This window comes from Cydia splendana, chromosome Z (assembly GCF_910591565.1).
Source record: "Cydia splendana chromosome Z, ilCydSple1.2, whole genome shotgun sequence".
Classification (NCBI taxonomy): Eukaryota; Metazoa; Arthropoda; class Insecta; order Lepidoptera; family Tortricidae; genus Cydia; species Cydia splendana.
In genome coordinates this window covers 21770730-21795264 of record NC_085987.1, presented here as the reverse complement: position 1 = coordinate 21795264, position 24535 = coordinate 21770730, and the positions used below count along the sequence as shown (strand labels likewise).

Here is a 24535-nt window from a genome sequence, read left to right as displayed (position 1 = left end):
AAAGCCAGTTCTAGCAATGTTGCTGTAGTAAAATATTTTTATAGTAATTACTGGCAATATTCCTCTAGGAACGGAGCACACATGTACAATTATGAAGGGTCACGTCATTCCAAGGAAGTCAATAGGCCTTGCTACATACTATACTGGGAATGAAACGTTATCGATACCATAGGGCATAGTGTATACCACTCTGTGTTGCTTGAACTCGCAAGTTCGACTGAGAAGGAAATACACGGCTGAACGTTCGGATTTACGATACACAGTGATTTGTAACGTGGTTGTATGATCTTTCGTCGCTTTAAAGGCGGTTTAGACCATACTTTTGGTCGGGCCCCCTTGTCGGGTCGGGAGGTGTTAGGCCGGCCACATACATACGGAATTTTTACCCGGTTTCCTTACGAAATGACCTGTGTTAACGGGATGTGGGACGTCGCTATACACATTCGTAGAGCTGTCTCGTTTGCACATGTCATTTCATATGGAAGACGAATGGAAACTCCGTATGTATCATAATCATAATCTTTATTGTATAAGCATATGTATAAGCAATAATTAAAAGCAAGCAAGTACGGCGGCGCAGGGAGAGGCAGGCTACTTCTATACGTGCGGTAGTCTATTACGGCTATAAGTTTGATCTAGGTGTTGGGCTCCTCCAAAAGTGTCGTGTAATTCGTGTAATCTTGCGTGACATTTACTACAACAAATAAAATGTCATAGTTAATAGTAGATTGTTAACCAAGGGATGAAAGCACTCATTTTTGCCGAGGTAGTTTGGCCGAGGCTGAAATGATGCCTTTCACCCGAGTTAAACACTCTACTTTTCATTTCGAATACGAGGAAAATAAAATGCATGTATTTTTTTATGACTAAGTATACATTTTTATAGTAGTTTTTCAGGGTACTTTCAATTAATTATTTAGGCAAAAGTATCGTTATTTATGGAATGGGGAGTCAAATATCAGAATGGAAATTGTATAAATAAAATAAAATAAAAAATAAAATATCTTTATTTCAGAATATTAAAAAAATTCCATACAATATTGTTAGTATCATATCATTACAGCTACATGTTAGTCAGTACATTAAAATTAATCATTAACATTATAGGTACATATAGGTAAATAATTGACACAATAACAAATCCCAAATTTTATACCCAAATTTCAATTGCTTATCGTAAAAAAAATGTTATAAAATCTCACTTGGATTGGAACCTAAAATGCTCTAGTGCAGAAACGTATCATTTTCTGCACACCTTTTAGAACAATAATGATCCTCTTTCAGAGCATGAGAAATGAAAAAACTATTTAACGTTCATATGTATGATCATAAAAATGTCGAACCGGTTGAAAATCATAATGTACAAAATTCTGGAAAATGTTTTTTTTTTTATGATATAGGAGGCAAACGAGCAGACGGATAACCTGATGGTAAGCGATTACCGCCGCCCATGGACACCCGCAACACCAGAGGGGTTGCAAGCGCGTTGCCGGTCTTTAAGATGGAAGTACGCGGGATGGGAGTATGGGGGATGGGATTCATGGGATAAATAAAGAATTAATTAAACGTGTAATTTCTTTTATTTTTTATTTAGTGGATTTTCCAACATAATAGTACAGTTTTAGGGGTTTTTAAGTTGAGCTCTAGGGGTAAAAAAAAATTGGAGTTGGCAACCCTGGAAGGTATGTTTTGACAGTGTCAATGTCAATCCGGATCGGTCGAATCCGAATCGGATCATTCCGAGTAGCTGAGCAAATTTACTTATAAATTGATTTTATCGGCAATATATATGTAATTTTAATAGAAGTTAATCTTTACAGAGGTAAATATTTGTACAATGCGCTTACTGTAGAACACCACATGTTTGTAAATTATTTTAAGTCTATTTTGTTTAGATGCTGCGTGCAGTCGTGTTAGGCTCAGGTTTGGTTAGTATGATGCCGTCGGTGAACGCTGCTACTCCCGTTAAGAATGAGCCAAACGAACCAGCGAGACCTGCGCCAATGAGGCCCTCAGAACTACCAATTTATGAAGCACCGCATGCTGAATACGCCCAGTATGTATCGTTTCGTACACCAGCGCCTGTGTTATATAATTCTGTCAAATTGATTATATACACAGGTTACAGAAAATAAGTTTACATCCGTTATATTTATCGTCTGACTATGTGATATTTGATTGTTGTACCAGCTTTGAAGAATCCAAAAGACATTCAAAAAAATCTGGCTACATAAGGACAGCACTCCAGGGTCCCGTGCGCGTGGTGCGCGAACAAATACAGACGGTGTGGGCTCACACGGACTCCATCAACAATGCTGTGCATGACAACTTTAATGAATTCCAAGACAGGACTCAATGTAAGAAGTGCTATTATTATATAAACTTTCACATAATATACATTAAACATTTTAAGAGTCCCCAGCAAGCTCGTTTCTCCATGCACACGTAGTAACGCTCTCATTTTAAAATGATTAGCTAGATTGCTCTGAAACTTTAGGATAAGGTATGTCTAGTCCTGTAATATTTTTTTTCTATTATTTGGTTTTTTAATGCATTTATTTACATAAAAGATATATACAGTGGTACAACTAAACTAACTTATTAATTACCTTAAAATTAAAATAGGCCCTTGAGACATTATACCAAGGTTGCTGGCGGCATTTCCCCATTGTATTGCAATGCTGATATGTTGTGTGAGGAAGCCACCAGAGCTCTTCGGTCACCAGAATCGTCAACCAGACACTTTGCAATTTCTTCAAACAACTTGTGAGCGCTGGGATCCCATGGGCCTAGAGTTTCAACTCCAAATAGTACAAAATGGTACTCTCTAACTCCTGTAATTAGTTTATGTCGCTTCAGATACCATAATTAAAAAAATACAGCAGGTTTAAGTTTTTCATGCAAAACTTGTTTTTATAAACTGGAGCTATGTATTAACTTATTACAGGACTTGATATACCTCATGTCATTGTATGAGCATTGTTTTATTACAATCCAATACAAAGTTTTAAAATGAGAATGTAACACTATATAGGAAGGTGAAATTCGGCCAAGCTTGCTGGGGACTCTTAATAAGTACAACTAATTTAACCAATTAACTCTTGTTCTATCTGAACTACATTCTAAATTACTAGTATGTGATATTTGTTACAATATGGGCTGTAGATAAAATAATAATTTTACATTATACTTAATTTATTTGTATTAGAAATAACTCTGCAGAAGTAAGTATGTAGCAGTGTTGGCCGAACGTTAATGCAATTGACCATTAAAAATTAACCATTGAAAAGGTTAATTGCCATTAACCATTAACCATTGAAGGGAAATTAATTATCAATTGCATTGATCATCAATTTGCATTAATATTAATTTATTTCGAACCACTAACAATTAAAATGAATTAATGGTTATTGCTTTACAAACCATTAAAAATTAAATCAATTTTGAATGAAAATTAAAAATGTGATTGATAATTAATAATTAACAAGAATAAACATCGTAATTTTTGTCTCTGTATTTTTATGCAGGGTTTTCCCATATGTTCCCCGCGAAGACAAATGGGAATTCACCCATTATTGGTAATTATTGGTAATAATGGGTGCTTATTGGTGTATTCCCATTTGTCCCCGATTCGCGTGACCTACGCCATGCATGAAGCTGGGACAAATGGGAATGTTTTATGTGAATGAATATGTACGGCGGGGAACAAAAGGGATACACCCGATATTAGTGTTCCCATTTGTCTCCGCTCCAATGAGATGGGGAAAAATGGAAATATTTCTGTGCAGCTTCTTTTCCCATATGTTTCTATACACTCATTATAGGTGTATTCCTATTTGTCCCTGCCATATGTGAGTTGGAGACAAATGGGAAACGGGGACAAATGGGATTTATATGCAGAGCCTATTCCATCTGTTCCAGGTGGGAACAAATGAGAAAAAATCGGAAAATGAAGTGTTCCCATTTGTCCCCACCGTATTGGTGTGGAGACAAATGGGAAACGGGGACAAATGGGATTTATATGCAGAGCCTATTCCATCTGTTCCAGGTGGGAACAAATGGGAAAACATCAGAAAATGATGTGTTCCTATTTGTTCCCACCTTATTGGTGTGGAGACAAATGGGAAACGGGGTAAATGGGATTTATATGCTGCGTATATTCCATCTGTTCCAGGTGGGAAAAAATGGGAAAACATGGGAAAATGATGTCTTCACATTTGTCTCCACACCAATAAGGTGGGGACAAATGGGAATGTTTTATATGAATGAATATGAACGGCGGGGAACAAAAGGGATACACCCGATATTAGTGTTCCCATTTGGCTCCGCTCCAATGAGATGGGGAAAAATGTTTATATACACTCCCATATGTTTATATACACTCATTATAGGTGTATTCCTATTTGTCCCTGCCATATGTGAGTTGGAGACAAATGGGAAACGGGGACAAATGGGATTGATTTATATGCAGAGCCTATTCCATCTGTTCCAGTTGGGAACAAATGAGAAAACATCGGAAAATGATGTGTTCCCATTTGTCTCCACACCAATAAGGTGGGGACTAACGGGAAATATTTATATGCAGTCTTTTCCTATATGTTCCCCGAGGGGACAAATGGGAATACACTCATTATTGGTTATAATGGGTGCATTATTGGCGTATTCCCACTTGTCCCCTATCCACGTGTCCTATGCCATACATGAGAGAAGGGACAAATGGGAACACATCATTTTCCCATGTTTTCCCATTTTTTCCCACCTGGAACAGATGGAATAGACGCTGCATATAAATCCCATTTGTCTCCACACTAATAAGGTGGGGACAAATGGGAACACTTCATTTTGCGATGTTTTCTCATTTGTTCCCACCTGGAACAGATGGAATAGGCTCTGCATATAAATCCCATTTGTCCCCGTTTCCCATTTATCTCCATCTCACATATGGCAGGGACGAATAGAAATACACCTATCATCAGTGTATAGAAACATATGGGAAAAGAAGCTGCACAGAAATATTTCCATTTTTCCCCATCTCATTGGAGCGGAGACAAATGGGAACACTAATATCGGGTGTATCCCTTTTGTTCCCCGCCGTTCATATTCATTCATATAAAACATTCCCATTTGTCCCAGCTTCATGCATGGCGTAGGTCACGCGAATCGGGAACAAATGGGAAAACATCGGAAAATGATGTATTCCCATTTGTCCCTTCTCATGTATGGCGTAGGACACATGCATAGGGGACAAGTGGGAATACACCAATAATGCACCCATTATAACCAATAATGGGTGTATTCCCATTTGTCCCCGCGGGGAACATGTAGGAAAAGACTGCATATAAATATTTCCCATTTGTCCCCACCTTATTGATGTGGAGACAAATGGGAACACATCATTTTCCGATGTTTTCCCATTTGTTCCCACCTAGAACAGATGGAATAGACGCTGCATATTAATCCCATTTGTTCCCGTTTCCCATTTGTCTCCACACCAATAAGGGGGGGACAAATGGGAACACATAATTTTCTGATGTATGTCCATTTGTTCCCACCTGGAACAGATGGAATAGGCTCTGCATATAAATCCCATTTGTCCCCGTTTCCCATTTGTCTCCAACTAACATATGGCAGGGACAAATAGGAATACACCTATAATGAGTGTATAGAAACATGGGAAAAGACGCTGCATAGAAATATTTTCATTTTTCCCCATCTCATTGGAGTGGAGACAAATGGGAACACTAATATCGGGTGTATCCCTTTTGTTCCCCGCCGTTCATATTCATTCGTATAAAACATTCCCATTTGTCCCCACCTTATTGGTGTGGAGACAAATGTGAACACATCATTTTCCCATGTTTTCCCATTTTTTCCCACCTGGAACAGATGGAATAGACGCTGCATATAAATCCCATTTGTCCCCGTTTCCCATTTGTCTCCACACCAATAAGGTGGGGACAAATGGGAACACATCATTTTCTGATGTTTTCCCATTTGTTCCCACCTGGAACAGATGGAATAGGTTCTGCATATAAATCCCATTTGTCCCCGTTTCCCATTTGTCTCCAACTCACATATGGCAGCGACAAATAGGAATACACCTACGAGGGGTGATCCAAAAGTAATGATAATCAGTATGAAAGACACATAAAATGTTAAATAAAATAATTTATTTTTCTACGTAATCTCTTTCCAAGTCTACACACTTAGACCATCGTTTCTCCAGACCACGAATTCCATTAAAAAAAAATCTTTTTCTTGACCCTCCAAAAATGCCTCCACAACGGCCATTACCTCGCCATCATTCAAAAATTTGTTGCCTCTAAGATCTTCCTTCAGCCGTGGAAAGAGATAAAAGTCGCTGGGGGCTAGGTCTGGCGAATATGGGGGGTGTTCCAGCAATTCGAACCCTGAATCACGGATGGCAGCCATCGCAACGCCGGCCTTGTGGGGTGGTGCGTTGTCCTGGTGGAACAGGATGCCAGCTCGAAGTTTACCCCGCCGCTTTTCTTTGATTGCCTCTCTCAATCTGCGTATTTGGTCAGCGTAGTAGGAGCCCGTAATAGTGGTTCCCTTTTCCAGGTATCCGATCATTATGACTCCCTCAGCATCCCAAAACACTGAAGCCATGACCTTACCAGCGGAGCTTGCTACCTTGAATTTCTTCGGTGTAGGGGAAGACGCTCGCTTCCAGGTCATGGATTGCTGTTTGATCTAAGGATCGAAATGGTGGATCCAAGACTCGTCCATGGTTACAAACCGACGCAAAAATGTTTCGGGATCAGTTTGATATTTGTCAAGATTAGACTTCGAAATCTCACATCGTATCTTCTTTTGTTCAGCCGTTAACATTCTAGGCACCCAACGAGCGGAGACTTTTTTCATGTGTAGTTCATCAGTTAAGATTCTTTGAATGCTGCCATACGAGATGCCTGTGAGCTCAACTAGATGCCTAATAGTCATCCTTCTATCTGTTAAAACGAGATCATGAATTTTTTTGACGTTTTCTCCAATAATGGCGACAGATGGACGGCCTTCGCGACGTCCATCTTGAGTGGATGTTCTTCCCAAGTTAAACTCCTTTGACCACCGTGCCACTGTGGAATACGGCGGAGCGGACTCGCCCAGTGTTCCCACTAATTCAGCGTATATATCTTTAGTACACATTTTTTTCAAACAGAAGTATTTAATAACCGCTCTCTCCTCAGTTTTCTCCATTTTTGCGTTATTGTTCCGACTGCTCGTGAAAAAACAGCTGCAACTCTCTGACAGATACATATTTTTTAATTTTTCATTTTTTTATTTACTAAGGAGTCTTTATGGCCAGTAACGGCATACCTATTTATTTTAATCCGATTCAATAAGTATTCAGTTATCATTACTTTTGGATCACCCCTCGTATAATGAGTGTATAGAAACATATAGTGTAGTCTCATGTTAAAATATGTATCACGATCTGATAATTCACTGAAGCTTGTATTAATGGTTATTTTTATTAATAATTTTAATAGTTCCAAGCAAAAGTAACATTAATTATTAGTTTATGAAATAAATTATTTAATTCCATTAAACGTTAATGCAGATTGACAATCAATGTAATTAAACGTCTCAAACTTCAATTCTAACTAATTTTAATTATAATGATGCGTAATGCAATTGATTAATTGCGGAATTAATGGTTAATGCAATTGATTAATTGTTAATTAGAATTAACCATTACGGCCAACACTGGTATGTAGACTATGTAGTTCTAAATCAGGAACTTTATACACTGCATAAAGTACTCAATAAATATCTTCATTGATTACTATGTAATGTTCTTTCTAATGCAAAAAAAAAATGATTATAATTACACATCGGTAACTCGTGGCATTTAGGTAGCACTTAAAAGATTAGTGATGAGCACACATCGGTAACTCGTGGCATTTAGGTAGCAGGCACAGACTAGTGATGTGACAATGTTCGTCTTATACGAGTCGAGAAAAAGAAACCACTAAAAAAGGAAATTAATTAAACAAATCTTTTAAGTGCTACCTAAATGCCACGAGTTACCGATGTGTAGTTATAATATTATGGTAAGTATGCATTAAAAAACATTGTAATAGGTCATAGTTTTTGAACGCAATATCTATTAAATAATATTATATCTGAACAAATTTCAAAGAGTAGGTAATATCTAAACTGGCAGTAAAGTACTCAATCACTCACTCGCTATAGCCCCCTGCTTGCACCACCACTCATGTGCATGCAGTTAGCGGCCACTGGCTATAAAAACTATATTTTTACACAGGTCGTATTTGATTTCAGGGATTGTTAGATATCTCCGTGAAGAGGAAAATAAGCAGGTGCGCACCGGTGCCGTGGTTATTGGCGGCGTCACGGGATTCATCTTTGGGCTTCGAGGAGGGATAATAAGGGTAAGTAATCATTGGTTAATACTAACCAAACAAACCTTAAGCATGTTTTTTTTTTAAACAAACAAAGGAAAGATATGGGGTGTTTTTCCGCAACCTGAACACACAATCTCTTAAACACTTGATACTTACGTAAAACTCTAATCATAATGTGTAGGTAGAGACAATAGAAGCTAGCATTGCCACAAAAATGACAGGTCATAAACTGTATGTAACTTGGTACTATAACAGCTAAGTGTAGGCACTAAAGTAGTGATAAGCTTACCTCTAGACCAGCGGTACTCAACCTTTTTTTATGAGGGCCACAAAGACAGTTTTGCCTTGTAGCCACGGGCCGCAAGATGAATTTCGAATGAAAGGTGACATTCGGTTGGATATTAGGTATACCAGGATCACCTGGCGGGCCACTTAAAAAACCGCAGGTTGAGTACCGTGGTGCACAAGTGTCAGTCTCTCATCAAAAACGAAAATGAAAATAAAGTAGTGATTTGCCACATTCAGATGTAGGTATAACAATCAATCAAATAATAATTTTGGGAGGACATAGACACAATAGATCTACACGCCACAGAGATCCTATCTACGCACAGACACTAATTGGATATATTATTGGAAAATAGTCCTCAAAAATATATCATTAAAATAATGAATAACTGGTTTTTGACCTAAGTTATTCCCAGAATTTGATAGATTGGATCCTTTTCCTTAAATTACGTCCATTAATGCAAAATAATATGCAAGCATAAGAATGCTTGCCTAATTAATTTATAATAACAAGACACAACACTCAACCGAAATAGCACCACTAGGGCCGCGAACCGGACGCATGCGCCAAATCAAGGCCGTTCCTATCGCTGCTTTTGCGTCCAGTGTGCGACCTTATAACAGGTAGTCCCATATGGAGGCGTATAGTAAAAAAATTTTAAGGTTGCAATAGCGGTCATTGACTTGACCTTTATCCCGAAATCGTAATTTTCTAGCGATAAATAATCTATCTATACAAAACTGTCGCAAAAATGTCATCCCTTGTGTTTCATAATACAGGGTAGGATGGAGCCAAGAGCTCATTAGGTGCGTACGGGTGTCATTGCAAGTGTTAATTTAATGATAATATGTCATTTTTACATCCAAAAATAAATCTTAAATACGTTTTAGTCTGTTTGTTTATTTCTATATGGAGATGAAGTAATTTTTAACAATAAAAACATCAACTGAGCACTAACACCGCCGGCAGTACCCGCTAACTACTCAGCTACCCGCGGCCGGCGATACCACAGCCTTACAATTTATGAGTGTCGAGAGTCAGGGGTGGGGCACACTCGGTCCCGTCGGGGGCGTCGGTCCGAACAAAAATGCAATTAGAACCATTCGATAATTGTTCGTGGCATGTGCAAGACATCGGGTTATACGCTTTTAGTTGTGATACTTATTTATATATTGAAGACTACCAGCTTATTTTTCTCTGTCTGTATCGGTATAGGTACTTCGGAACCTAACTAGTGGGTGCTCCTTGGAGGATGTCTCACTTTTTTGTCTGGTCGCGAAAGTGTTAATCAATAAATGTTATAACTGCCTATACTTACACGGAAATGTAAAAATTGTTTGCTTACTTTTATTTGAATACCTAAACATATAGAGTATGGTTACGTTTTACTTTCTTATGTTCGATAGCTAAACAATAAAAAATATAAATATTTTTCAAATACTTACCTTAATTCCTTTTTTCTGTTCTATGAAAGTGTACTAATAAAATCACAACTCTATTATTTTAGGTTTGCGATTTCTGCTCCCTGTACTATGAAACACAAGGGATGACATTTTTGCGACAGTTTTGTATAGATAGATTATTTATCGCTAGAAAATTACGATTTCGGGATAAAGGTCAAGTCAATGACCGCTATTGCAACCTTAAAAAATTTTTACTATACGAAACAACTAGACACATTCTATTAGTCTATAAATCTGTTGAAGTAATACAAATGCGTCAGGGCAAATTGACTTGACGTGGGTCTCCGAGCACCCTTCAAGAAGCAGTATGCAATCTTAATACATAAGCTTTGTGGTACAGCTGGCCTGAATAGACTAGCTAATTTTTCAAGCCCAATACCTAAAACCTGTATCATCGTAGGTTTCTCTCTCAACCCTCTTATACATATGTCTCTGTAACGTTTTCCAGAGAGTCTTCTATGCCGGCCTGGGTACCACAGCTATGGGTATGATTTGCTTCCCCGAGGAAACAAAAGAGTTTTCCAGGAACAATGGAGTACTTGCAAAACAGTATATCAACATTGCATACAACTTTCTGTATGGAGGTAACTATATTTTTTCTCATATACAATATATTCATTTAAGTGATACTAATAATTATAGTGATGTTACAAGCGTTCAGGCTAGTACTTTCTCAAAAATATGTAATTAAAAATGTTTATCAATATTTTTTTAATGTAAGTATTTTTATTGTAGTAAAGCCAGGTGACCCTCAACTGGAAGTTCATTTCCCTGAGCTGTCATTTCCCAAAAACTTTTCGGAGTTTGTGGACTTGAGTGGCTCAGTGGCTTCGTCCGTGAAGCAGGCAGTCATGCCGCCGCCCACTAAGGAAGCAGCTGATCCTAAAGCAACAGAAAAAAAATAATTAGGTGGCATTTTCAGTCAAGTAACAATTTAAGCATGAAAATGGGTATTTTGCTTTGTTATTAAAACTTTTATGTGTTATATTTTCATGTTTCGGGTTTTATTTATGACTATTTTTTTATTATGACATAGTGGTAGACTTGCTGTCTTCATAATATGCTTCGTTTCAATTAACTATCATATTTTTTTGCTTGATTATGCTGTGTTGCGTTTGTGCTATGCGTAGCTTACGATGTGGCGATTTTTTTTATTACAATTTATAGAAATCATATAATGTGGTAATAAAACCAGTTCACGAATAGTATCTGTCTGCTTCTTTGCCTTTGCAAAATGTATTGTTACCTTTTTGTTTGTACATATAAGAAAGAAATACCTATAGTTCTCATAGACCCCTTTCATTTGGATCATCAACAATAACAGCTCCAGTCATCATTTGGCCTATAGGTATTAGATAAATAAAAAAAACTGTTCATGACTACGAGGGACTATGATTTCGAGCTGTTTCTAATTAAATTTATAATATCTACAGACTAATCATATAAAAAATAGATAAATTGGTTCTAGTCCTGCTACTTAATTATATTTTTTTGTATTTTAATGAAGTATTTTTAATGAATTTTATTTTAAGACATTGGTAGTCGGTCGGTTGGATAGGCGGTCGGCGGACACGAGGCCACGGTTAGGTGGTTCGACTGCCAGGCTTTGTTTATAAACGACTATAAAAGCTCGAAAGCCATTCATGTTCATTCCTACTGCCTTCAGTATTCGTTTTTTTATGTCTGCTTTAGGTATGTGTCATTAAAGGTAAAGGATAACGTGCTAGAAGCATAATAACTCTTCTTCATATTTATGTATAAATGCAACCTAAAGCTAATTTTTAACTCAATTTTCTAGAGGGTAGAGACATCAGGAATAATCGCCTTCCAACGAAACCGCTCATAACTCACTCAATGTCTGTCTCAGGTTTACTCTAGCTAATATGTATCTCTCGCTTTCTCTGGGATGAATGCTGACACCATCGTTGACATAACTAACATACTATTCGTAGGCCCTAATGCTACCTACCAAATAAGGCCTACCAATGGATGATTTTCAGTTTCTTATATAGAAACGAATACGTAGCAACTTAAAGACACCCTTTCTTAAAAGTACCTATACCTAAAGTGCATGAGGTAAATAGATAACAGCGTGTCAAGCCAAGTTCAAAACAAGAGAACTGTACGTCTACCATCAGTTTTTACATTGACATAACGCTCACGTCTACGTAACTTACTTTCTATGCATCTCGCTCGTACTCGCATATTAGTGCAAGCGAGATGTACAGAAAGTAAATTACGTAGACGTGAGCGTTATGTCATTGTCAAAACTGATGGTAGAGGCTCTGGTGACGCAGCGGCCGTGTGTGTTACACGAACCATTTTTGACACCTACGTAACTCAAAATCTATTAAACATAAACATGAAATTTGGTTCATATTTATTAAGACCCTTAAGGCTAACTAGAACCCCAAATTTCAAGATTATAGCTCTACCGGTTAAGATACATACATCAAAAAATCGGGACTGACGTACTGACTCATATGAATATGACCTGAAAGTATTTTCTCCGTAATAGCTGTTATGAATAGGACTTAAGGTTTGTTTCTTTTTATTCAGTATGGGTGTAGGTAATGGGTTACAAACTTTCGGTAGTCAACAATGGCTTCGAAAGAAACACCTGCCATTAAGCCCTTTCATAGGATAGCTCTCTTCCACGGTGACCCCAGTAATCGCCCGCTTCTAACCCATTATGGTATTTTACTGATAACCAATGTGACGAACCCTGGGTCGATTTTTATAAAGCTGGACATTACAATTTCTGATTTCCTCTCTAGTCTCTTTCTAATATGGTTGTTAAAAAATAGGCAATCTAACGGTGTAACTTCATAAAATGCGACCCTAAGTAGTTATTAGTTGTGAGGTTGTTAGCAGGGCCTCTTCGACTTAAATGGTAGTAAAAATTCGAGGTAAGTTTATATTAATTGAAAGGCTGAGGTGGCCGCGCTAACTGGTACTCTTTGTAACCTTTCAGATAAATCCGGCGATGAAAAATTAGATAATCCGAGTAAGTGTTTTGATCAATAGTTAGTACAACATAAGAGCATAGTTCGTTTTAGCTGCAAGTACTAATTTTGAGTTGCGAACGATTCTAAAATGGGATCAGGAATGTATAATTTATAATTAATAATTTTATATGTATAAAATATTCTGAACTCCGCCTGTTCAAATATTTTTGACCCGATTCGTGTACCCATGTAAATTTTGCAGACTGTATAGCCAGTCCGATTTCTAAGATCAAGTTCGCCATACATTTACTATGGCGTACTTGATCTTAGAAAAACGGACAGACTATACCTGAACGTGACTTCGCACTGCCATGTAGATTGATAATAAAATATACAAAATACTTATTATAGCGGAATACATTTATACAACAGTTAGTCTGTCATGTCATAACAACATTTTAACTAGTTATCTTTTAATCTGCATTAAATTATTATACGTGAATTATTTGACTGGTTCTTCACTGTATGGCATAAACCTATCCCTGTCCAAGTCATATTCTAATCAAATATGAACCGCGAACTCTCAGCGGCCAGTACGTACAGCAAGAAGGTTATTAGCGGATTAATGTCGCTGATTGGTAGTTATTGACATTATATGCATTTCATCTACACTTAGCTATGTACCATTAGTGTAATAAAGATGACTCTTATTTTGTTTACCAGCTTTGATTACAGGCTCTGTAAACGCGTCGTCTTATTTGAATGTAGGCGTAATTGTGTATGTGTGCTAATTTGGCCCGAGAATTTGAACGGTAATGTTCCTGAAGGCGGTATCCATGGTTATATATGATCGCAGGGTATTCTAGAGCAGGGGTCTCCAAATTTTTTTACCTGAGGGCCATATTGCGCCTCAGAAAATTTCGCGCGGGCCACTGAGGGGTGGGGGGGATCTGGTTGCTGCTGTTTGGGGCTGGGGTTAGAGAGCCCTGTTCTAGAGCGCTATTAATAAATAAATAAATATTATAGGCAGGATCACTACCCACTAGGCCAGACCGGTCGACAAAATACGGGACAAAAACGGGACCAGTAAAAATACGGGACATATGGCAACCCTAGTCATCGTAAATATTTATAGCATTTTCGGTGCAGCGGAGTGGTGTTAACGGAATTGGTATAAACAATTTCAACCCTAATGATTAATTAGCGTTAATTATGTTAATATTAACCTTAATTTACCATTTCAGTTGGAATTATCTATACCAATTCCGTTAACACCACTCCGCTGCACCAAAAATGCTATAAAATTAACGATGTCTGCTAATAAGGCACGAGCTGCATAAAAAATAGTGTCGTGTGCCGGCACACGACACTATTTTTTTTGCCCACATGTAACTTTTCCCTCAGCAGTAATAGTAAGAGATACTTTATTCGAAATATGTACCCTCATCAGTTATTTGTGATAAGAAATAAATGATAGATAATATTCCCACTGACACATTGCAAATAAGTAGGTTGCCTAGTTAAATTGCGTACTGACAGTACCTAAATTGTATATAATCTAACTGTAGTTGGATTGGTTGCCTTACTAAAAAGTTGGTCCAGTCTATGGTTGCCTAGATTTCATGTGATAAATAAATAAAAATCGATTAATAGCTAGGCCACCATGGACTGAACCTGAACTTTTTAATAAGGCAACCTATAGATGGTTAAGCAAATCTTGTCAGTAAAAAAAGGCGCGAAATTCAAATTTTCTATGAGACGATATCCCTTCGCGCCTACATTTTTCAAATTTGCCGCCTTTTTCTACTGACAAAAGGCGCGAAATTCAAATTTTCTATGAGACGATATCCCTTCGCGCCTACATTTTTCAAATTTGCCGCCTTTTTCTACTGACAAGATCTGCTTGACCAACTTTATCTATCTAATACCTTTAAACGAGCAATTCTTGTTTATATATATATAAACATATATGTATATTTCGGCGATCTCGGAAACGACTCTAACAATTTCGATGAAATTTGCTATATGGGGGTTTTCGGGGGATCTAGCTAGGTCTTATCTCTGGGTATACGCGCATTTTTGAGTTTTTATAATTATGTTTTCCGAGCAAAGCTCGGTCTCCCAGATATTATCTTATAATATACCATAAGGTATACCTGTGACCATAAGGGCATATATGTAAGAAGCAATAAATACAATCTTAAAGAAAAGTATTAGGAACCCTTATAGTTTCGCCATGTCCCTCCGTGGCTTTGCTCTGTGATCATTAGTGCTAGAGAAAGCTGCAATTTGGCATGGATGCATGAATCATGCAGGGCCACAGAACATTAAAATAAAAACTACAAAAAAGAATACACATTCACAGCTGAGCTACGGTCGTAGGCGATAACATGGATTTCCCAGTATGCAGCGAAAATGCTTCGTAGAGGCAAAACGACAGTGTATCGTGATTAGCGCTGAATGGAATAATATACCCTGATAGGACAGATTTCATTTGTAATCAAATTTTTGACTCACACCAAAACTTGTATAGTAATGAATTTTGGTATATTACTAATTTAGGATTAAATCCTTCTGTTTCAGTTACGTACGTATGACGTCCTATTTGTGACAATGAAATCTTTGCTACAACTACAATAACCAAGAAATGTACTTGTATTCTATTAAGATAGTATGAACAGTGTCATTTAAATAAAACATCGCAATAATCATAAACCAAGTTTTTTATTTAATGATCCATAATTTATACTTGAATTAAGCAAATATCATTTCTTCCCGTCTCTTTTTAGTGACCACAGTACCAGGCTTATGCTGAGCTTCAGGGTGATTCATCAGTTCTGGTGGGCATGTAGAAACGGAGCTTTGAAGTAGTACTTGTTTAAGATCATAGAATAAGGCTGAATCCTCCTTTGTCACAAATGAAACTGCTTTACCGGTTTTACCGGCACGACCAGTACGGCCGATACGATGTGTGTAGTCCTCAATCGTTTTGGCCATATCATAGTTGATGACCATGCTAACATCCTTGATATCAATACCACGACCAGCAACGTCAGTTGCCACAAGAATGTCTTTAGTTCCGTTCTTAAGACTTGCCAACGCGAAATCACGTTGCTCTTGCCCTTTCCCGCCATGTAGTGTGCAAGCGTTGAAGCCCAGCTTTTCGAGACCTTTAGCCAAAACATCAGCTCCTTTCTTCTGGTTCACAAATATGATTATTGGAGGTTCAACATTGCGTTGCAATATCTCCGTCAGCTTCCTACGCTTCTCATTTTCACCAATCATGTAAACTACTTGTTCTGTACGATCAACTGGCTTTCCTACAGATCCTATGTAGACAATAGCTGGTCTTCTGAGATAGCTCCTCGCTAAGCGTTCCACAGCAGGAGGCATTGTAGCTGTGAACATGACAGTTTGTCTGTATTTCTTTTTAGAATTATAATTTGCCAGTAATACAGAAGCATCTTCAGCTGCATCAGTATCAGGTTTAATATTGGACACAGGCATATATTCAAGAATTTTCTGTACATCAGGCTCAAAGCCCATGTCTATCATACGATCGGCTTCATCCAATACTACATAAGTGCAGCGATTCAAAACCAGGTATCTATTTTCCAACACATCAATGAGTCGACCAGGTGTAGCAATGACTATTTCACAGCCTAACCTGAGCTTAAACCCTTGATCCTCTCTGGAGAGGCCTCCTACAACAACAACTGATGTGATACCTAAGGGCACTCCAAACTTATTTGTTTCTTCTTCTATTTGTTGTGCCAATTCTCTTGTAGGTGCTAGAATAATAGCATAAGGTCCTTGATCAGCATCTTCCATTCGTTCACTCTTGGGCAGGGACTGAATCCAAGTTAGCAACGGTATCAGGAATGCCAATGTTTTACCTGAACCAGTCTCAGCTACACCAATAATATCTCTGTTCTGCAGACCAATAGGAATGGCTTGACGTTGAATAGGTGTCGGGCTCTTGTATCCCACCTTATTAATGATGTCCATAATATCATTATGAAAATAAGCTTCTTTCCATGATCTGATGGGATTCGGAATCCTCCCACCTTTAATAGTAATGTTATAATCTTCTCTGAAAATTCTCCAATCCCTTTCAGTCATTTCATCTTGATCTTTCTCTGACCAATGTCGGTCATCCCATTTTTGTTTATCTTCCTTCTTTTTAACTTTTTTGAGACGAAGTTTCTCTTGTTCTTTTTCTAATTCTGTTCTACGTTTTTCCAGAAGATTTCCATAAAATTTACTGTGATCTTTCTTTTGAGCTTTAATATCAATACCAGCTATGTGCCCACGACCAAAGAACTGCACTTGATGTCTATCTTTATACAAAGCATTGTAATCATTTGATGTATCTTCAGAAGCATCCCAATCAAACACAAATTTGCGATCATTTAGTCGCCTCACCCTCCTCTTCTTTTTCACAATTCCGAGATAGCGAGCCTTTATGGCTTCTTCCTCCCGTTCTTTATCTTTGGTTTTACCATATTCTTCATTCTTTTCTTTTTTGTCATCTCTACGATCTGTTGTTGACTTTCTTTCATCATACTTACGGTCCCTTTCTCTGTCTCTATCCCTTTCCCTCTCTCTGTCTCTGTCACGTTCTCTCTCCCTGTCTCTTTCACGGTCTCTATCTTCCCTGTGCTTCCTATCTTCATCCTTTTTAGAGGGCCCTGTAAGGTCAATAGTGGTTATAGTAGGCTTAGCCACATTAGCTCTCAATGCCTCAACTTGTTCCCGACGTCTCTCTAGAGCAAGTGCAGCTCTCTGTTCTTTTGTTAGGAAAACTGGCTTACTCCTTGCTTCTTCTTCAGCTTTTTTCTTAGCCAATAATTCTTCCAAAGACAATGGTTCACGTTTGACTGGCTTTGGGATTTCTTCCTCCTGTTTATTTTCCTGAGAATCATCATTCAATTTACCGTCGTCTTTTTTACCTTTAGGCTTGTCTTTATCTTCATATCGTCTCTCCTTCTCCTTTTCTTTTGCGTCTCGTTTCTTTGGGCTTCTGGATCGCGCGCGATCTTTTCTATTAGGGCTCTTGGAGCGGGCACGATCTTTTCTGGTGGGGCTACGAGATCGATCGCAATCTTTTCTTGCGGGACTTCTAGATTTATCTCGGTCCTTTCTCGGGCTTCTAGACCTCTCACGACGTTTTGTCTTTTCACGATGAGACTCGCGGTCGTCATAACGTTCTCTTTCACGTCTCTCACGAGATCGCGACCTGCGTCTATCTGGGCTCCTTTCCCGAACCATTTCTAGTAAAAATTATTAACGCGATTACCGTTATCTCGCGAAACTTTCATCAAATTACGAAAATAACTAAATAGTCGTGAAATATTCACTGAAATCTGTGCAGTAGTACTCAACTCAATGTAAACTCTCACTCTGACAGAACATGGCGCAACGCTGCGCAAGTGCGCACAGAGCGTGTACAGAGGTCATAGACCTAGTATTACATAGATGAGCTATACGCGTGCCTCCGTGAGGGACAAAACATACGCAAAGCGACAATATTAAAAACACGTTTTAACATTCCTAACAACAAACCAAAAACAATCTACGTAATTCGGTCGGGTTATTTGTTGCCCACCATAAACCATACTAAATTTTTGGTGGAGAACAAACAAAAAGTGAGACTATGACAAGGACAAGCAATAATACCGCTTTCTCTGCTACTCTTACTGAAATTTCCATAAGTGCATCTCGTTCGGTCGTTTGGCCCCTCCCCCGTGTCATCTCTAGTTATTGTACCTCTATGACAGAGGTATAAATAAAAACCATAACAGACTACCGCACCGGACAGCGATTTTGTTGCGGTCAAAATATGTATATCTTCCTCGCTCTACCGTCGTTAAACCACACACGGCTATAATTTTACACACGATCGTTACGTGCGCTACACCGCACCAAGGTCCCGGTCCGGTGCGGTCGTCTGTAGATACTTTAACGGCTTTAAACCTTGGTGCAAGTGTCACTAAATTGGCAACACTCATATTGTCTTGGCGACATGGCGACTTCAATGCAGTTCAGTCAATTGTGTTGTAGGTTATAGTTATAGGACTTATAGGTGTTGTTATTCTATTTCATTTTCTATGACAAAGTTAACACAGTCTATTTACATGAAGAAAGGCAATTTACTTGGATATGAAATTATGTGTCTGGATTTTACGCCTTAAAATATGGAAGCGATCTTAAAACATAATCTTAGTGTAACAACTGTAATAATTACTATCTTGTCTGCGGCTGTTGTATTTACTGTTTTAAAGTATAAACGGAGGATTAGAAAAGCGTCGGAGGCTTTTCATTATATGAATGTTTTAATAGTTACTGATGAAGAGGCATGCAATAGCGCGGTAACTATTATAAGAAGGTTAGTGATTTAATGAGTAATTATTAGACATAGATCTGTGCAGAAAGAGAAGAGTCGTGAAATGTATAGGGACCAACACATTCCACGATGCTTCTCTTTCCGAACAGATCTACCGTGCATAATATTAAATAATATTAATATGACTAGTTCTGTGCCCCACTGTTTGACAACTTGCCTCCCCTATTTTCTTCCAACTTTCAATCTCAAACTCTTTTTAGGGTTCCGTACCCAAAGGGTAAAACGGGACCCTATTACTAAGACTCCGCTGTCCGTCCATCTGTCACCAGGCTGTATCTCACGAACCGTGATAGCTAGACAGTTGAAATTTTCACAGATGATGTATTTCTGTTGCCACTATAACAACAAATACTAAAAAGTACAGAACCCTCGGTGGGCGAGTCCGACTCGCAATTGTCCGGTTTTTTTTAGATATTTCTCAAACTCATTTCATAGAAAAATCTATCACCTTCAATATCATATAAACAGTCCACTGGCATACCCTGAACCTATAATTTGCATTACCTGGCACATATTTATGCATAATTGGCTCTAGGCACTTTGTTGCACTTTGTTGACTTTGCTATTAGAATTCAAAGGGTGTAGTTTGTAGTCCTAAGACACCCCAGACTGCAGAGGGTCTAGAGGAAAGAATATTATCACATTTTTTCCAATTGTTTTCAAATAGATATGTGATGTATATTCAATAAAATTGTTGACAACCTCATAGGGTTGCCAGATCGAAAGGCGCTATTATCGGGAAACAATATCAATTTTTCGGGATTTTGGGACTTAAGTCGGGAAAAAAAAATTAGAGATGCCACGATTGCCACGATGCCATGATTCGGCAACTATTCGGTATTCGGCCTATTCGGACACTTTGCCCAATATTCGGTATTCGGCCGAATATTGCCTACTATTCGGCCGAATACCGAATATCTGTTGCATCTACCTAAAAAGGAAAATAATTTTTTTTTTCCAAAAACTAGGTATATTTAATATTTAAAATGTATTCTCGGAAAGTAGTTAAATACGAAGGAACGTTTTTGAGCATTTATCGATTACAAAATATTTTATTTTTATCATGTGTCTGATTTGATTGACTCTAATATACATTCATTAATTCTGTTCAACATAAAAATATATATATTTGATGGCGAACAGTTTGCATAATAATTGTGACTCAAAATGTTCGCATGTCATGCCGAATATTCGGTATTCGGCCGAGAGAGGGGCCGAATATTCAGTATTCGGCCAAATTCACTATTCGGGGCATCTCTAAAAAAAATACATTCAAATTAAAGTAATTGTATTAAAAACAACTATATTTTACATTATTGGCACTACGTCAGCTCGCTCGCTCGACGACAGTTCGGAACTTGAAATTATTGTTTTATAACGTGAAGCTGTTTTTCGGGACAGTTTACACTTTGTCGGGAATCGGGAACACCTGCTAAAAATCGGGAGAATCCCGCCAAATCCCGACCATCTGGCAACCCTATAAGTACCTAGTAAGTAGTGGATATGAAATGACAGATGTTTACTATGATCCCAGTGCCACCACATTCATAGTTAACTTACAACATTGCATACTATTATAAGATTTATAAGAATGCTTTTGTATGGTAGCAACTTTCCATTAGGGTGCTAGCGGTGGACATTTCCATAATGAATATCAACTCTAGATAACAATATGCCACTGTGTAAAATATAATCTCAAAGTCATGAGATGTTTATGTATGTTTTTAACACCTAGCACTAAAGCTAGAGCACAACACCAATCTAATACAGCTACTTAGCACTGAATGGTGCTGTATTATATTATTGAAAAAAGTATTAAACCTGCTTATAAACATGAGTCAAGGGCGAATCCGATTATGCATAGGTCGTAACTGATCTTACAGTCACATTATAATGGTGTTTTTGAGAACTCGACATGCCTGCAAGCAGCCAACTGTTGGAAATTGTTTGACATCCGAAAACAAAAAGTTGTGTGACTACAGTCTTCCTATTATGATATGACTATTTGCCATTTTCTGTAGCATTTGTGTAGTGTGTAAAAGTTAAAGAATAAACATAAAGAAGATGACAAACAAAAGACTGTTCTAAGAAAAAAAAAATAGAATTTTACTAACATCCATATGTAAATAATGCCAAACAAACAGATTTTTTGTGTTTGTCAGATTATATTATAGAATAAAATATTCTGGTTATATGAAACACCTCTACATGAAAGATTTTTTATACAGTTGTTAATATTTCTGCAGATTAAATCTGCACAATACGGCATTTTTAATTTTAAAGTCATATTATTTGAATTAGTACATTACGATACAAGTGCGAAAAGTAGGAAATTCGCAACAAGTGGCGATACATTGAAACACGACCGAAGGCAGTGTTTTAAATCGCCACAAGTTGCGAATTACCCCTTCACATGTGTATTGTACAGTCACCTGTAAAAATATGGGTGCACAAATCATCTCAAAAATATGTCCCATAGCTCTTATGTCAGCGAATTAAGAACTATGGGACATATTTTTGAATAAGTTGGCTACACCCATATTTTTACAGTTGACTGTACAACGTTTTACAGTACATATGGCCCTTAAAATTTTAGACAGGCATGTATTGTGCTAATTACCGCTCTAGGGCGGTAAAGCAGCAAGAGCGGTAATTAGCACCATATGTACTGTAAATGTATTAAAAAATCATCTTCTAAGGGCAATCCCCTAAAAAGGTTTAGAAATTTTGTATTGAGAGCAACTTTTTTCGATTGAGGGAGTTGAAACTTTGGAAGAAGATGTTGTGGCACAAATGTATGAAAACGTAAATTCTTTATTCACATAAAATATGGTAAACAAGGTGTTATTGGAAAGATATTCCTGTACAGAAACATGTTTCGCTGGTTAAGCATGCAAATATTATCTTGAAGCTATTCATACTCTTATTAGTCTTAATCAATTACATTGTTAACTTCAAGTAACATATGAAAACAAAATTCTAGGAAGGGATTGTTCTTCAAAAGTATAATGTGTTACCTAATTAATATACTACCTATTAATTCCTTATCCTAATAAAAAAAATGTGTTTCAGGAAGTGTGTATATCATAAAGCCATAGGATTTGACTGTGAATGGGTGACTGTGGGGCGCAAGAGACAGCCTGTCGCACTGTTGCAGCTGTCTACCCTTGATGGCTTTTGTGGTCTGTTCCGGTTGAATCAAATGAAAACTGTCCCTAGCTCATTAAAAGTAGGAAACCAGTTGTTGTTTAAGAATAAGTTACTATTTGGGCTATACCAAATATACTTTTAACTATATTGCTGAACATGGGACCGCTGGCTCATAATAAGTCTGACTACCATAATTTATAGAACTGAATTTGGACTTAGTCGCGTACACTTACTTTTATTAGGGTTCCGTACCCAAAGGGTAAAAACGGGACCCTATTACTGAGACTCCGCTGTCCGTTTGTCTCTCACAAGGCTGTATCTCTTGAACCGTGATAGCTAGGTAGTTGAAATTTTCACAGATGATGTATTTCTGTTGTCGCTATACCAACAAATACTAAAAACAGAATAAAATAAATATTTAAGTGGGGCTTTCATCAACAAACGTGATTATTGCCGTTTTTTGCGTAATGGTACGGATCCCTTCGTGCGCGACTCCGACTCGCACTTGGCCGGTTTTTATTTGCCTTATTATTATTAGTCTGCCTGTGATCACGGACGTAATATCACGTTCGAAACGTCAGGCTTGGTCAGGCCAAATAATAAAAATTAGTGTAAGTACGCGATTATGTCCCGATTCAGTTTTATTTGATTTCATATGAATTATGAGTGAAAATCGTATTATTTTAAATCTAACTACCACAGCTTTTCTTTAAAAGGGACAGTCATAGCATTCATATTACGTAGTAATGAACATGAATGTTAAGTAATACCTAGTTACACTACTTTTAGGCATTACTTGAAGATAACACCATCTACAAAGTAGGTGTTTCTCCTTCCGATGACGCAAAATATCTGTTCCACGACTGGGGGGCTAAACTAAAGAGCTCTCTCGACGTGCGCCACCTAGCTCGCGCCTGCGGCCACAGTGCCGGCGGTCTAGCGAGCCTCTCTGAAGCACTGTTGCAAGTCACTCTGGATAAACACTGGAAGGTAATAGAACATACTACATCCTAGAAACTATGGTTAATATTATTCTATTCTTTTACATAGTAAAGGTGTAACCCCTTTGCTTATACTCAATAGGTACAAATGCAACCCATGTGGTCATCCATAATCCCTCTATTATTTGAATCATATTAACATACTAGCGACCCGCCCCGGCTTCGCACGGGTTAACAAATTATACTCCTAAACCTTCCTCAAGAATATTGATAGGTAAAAACCGCATGTAAATCCGTTCAGTAGTTTTTGAGTTTATCGTGAACATACAATCACACAACCAGACAGACGAGGTGGGGGAGTTTGTTTTATAATGTTACTGATTAACATGTGTCACAGTGGGAGTTCGTACTTCGTTAAGAACAGACCATATACATAGTCGACACTGACGCTCCTTCTTACCTCTCACGACCCGTCACATCTGTACTAAAATCAACCGAAGACGAAAAGCAGAGAAAATATTCCAAGGCCTGCGAAATGCGATATGCAACGTTCACCTCACTTGTGACATCTGTTGACAGCGTCTATGCACCCCAAATGTCCTCCTTTTTTTTTCAATTTATTTGGGACAAAAAACAGTAACACACAGGGTTCAGACACAGAAATAGAGTACAAAGGATAATAAAGTGTGAGACCAACAACATCGTCCACAGATTACTAGATTACCTACTGATAAATCTACAATTTATATAGCGCAAGGTAACAATATAAATGATGTATGTAAAAGTAAAATTAACAAAGATAAGATTACAAAATAGGCTTATGGATGCAATTAGAAATTCATATTGGCAGAAGTAGTCTTATACATTTTAATGAGCGAGTAAAAACAGTTAAAACAGCATGGCCCATCGGAGCAACTTTTATTATGTTTTGTTTGAAGCAACTGAATC

At 37.7% G+C, this 24535-nt stretch overlaps 3 protein-coding genes across 5 annotated transcripts in view; 2 read left to right on the top strand and 1 right to left on the bottom strand.

Annotated features, from left to right (window-relative positions):
• The first annotated feature begins 1676 nt into the window (after window positions 1-1676).
• LOC134804869 (MICOS complex subunit MIC27) lies at window positions 1677-15805 on the top strand. Of its 3 annotated transcripts, XM_063778175.1 has the most exons (7): window positions 1677-1822; window positions 1896-2056; window positions 2191-2357; window positions 8308-8417; window positions 10591-10726; window positions 10878-11092; window positions 15674-15805. In XM_063778175.1, exons 2-6 carry the CDS (start codon window positions 1896-1898, stop codon window positions 11045-11047), a joined length of 744 nt encoding a protein of 247 aa, XP_063634245.1. In that variant the 5' UTR covers window positions 1677-1822; the 3' UTR covers window positions 11048-11092; window positions 15674-15805. The 3 variants fall into 3 exon arrangements, with proteins under 3 accessions (XP_063634245.1, XP_063634244.1, XP_063634246.1); XM_063778174.1 differs by lacking the exon at window positions 15674-15805 and having other exon boundaries at window positions 10878-11135; XM_063778176.1 differs by lacking the exon at window positions 15674-15805 and having other exon boundaries at window positions 1699-1822; window positions 1924-2056; window positions 10878-11135.
• On the bottom strand, window positions 15796-18481 carry LOC134804754 (probable ATP-dependent RNA helicase DDX23). The gene has a single exon (XM_063777969.1). It carries the CDS (start codon window positions 18359-18361, stop codon window positions 15845-15847), a length of 2517 nt encoding a protein of 838 aa, XP_063634039.1. The 5' UTR covers window positions 18362-18481; the 3' UTR covers window positions 15796-15844.
• A 676-nt stretch (window positions 18482-19157) lies between these two features.
• The window catches only part of LOC134804785 (exonuclease 3'-5' domain-containing protein 2), a 28130-nt gene continuing 22752 nt past the window's right edge, over window positions 19158-24535 (top strand). Inside the window, exons 1-3 of the mRNA XM_063778025.1 lie at window positions 19158-19478; window positions 22569-22725; window positions 23436-23636. Coding sequence (XP_063634095.1) covers window positions 19288-19478; window positions 22569-22725; window positions 23436-23636 — 549 coding nt within the window. The 5' untranslated portion in view covers window positions 19158-19287. The remainder of the gene's footprint in view (window positions 19479-22568; window positions 22726-23435; window positions 23637-24535) is intronic.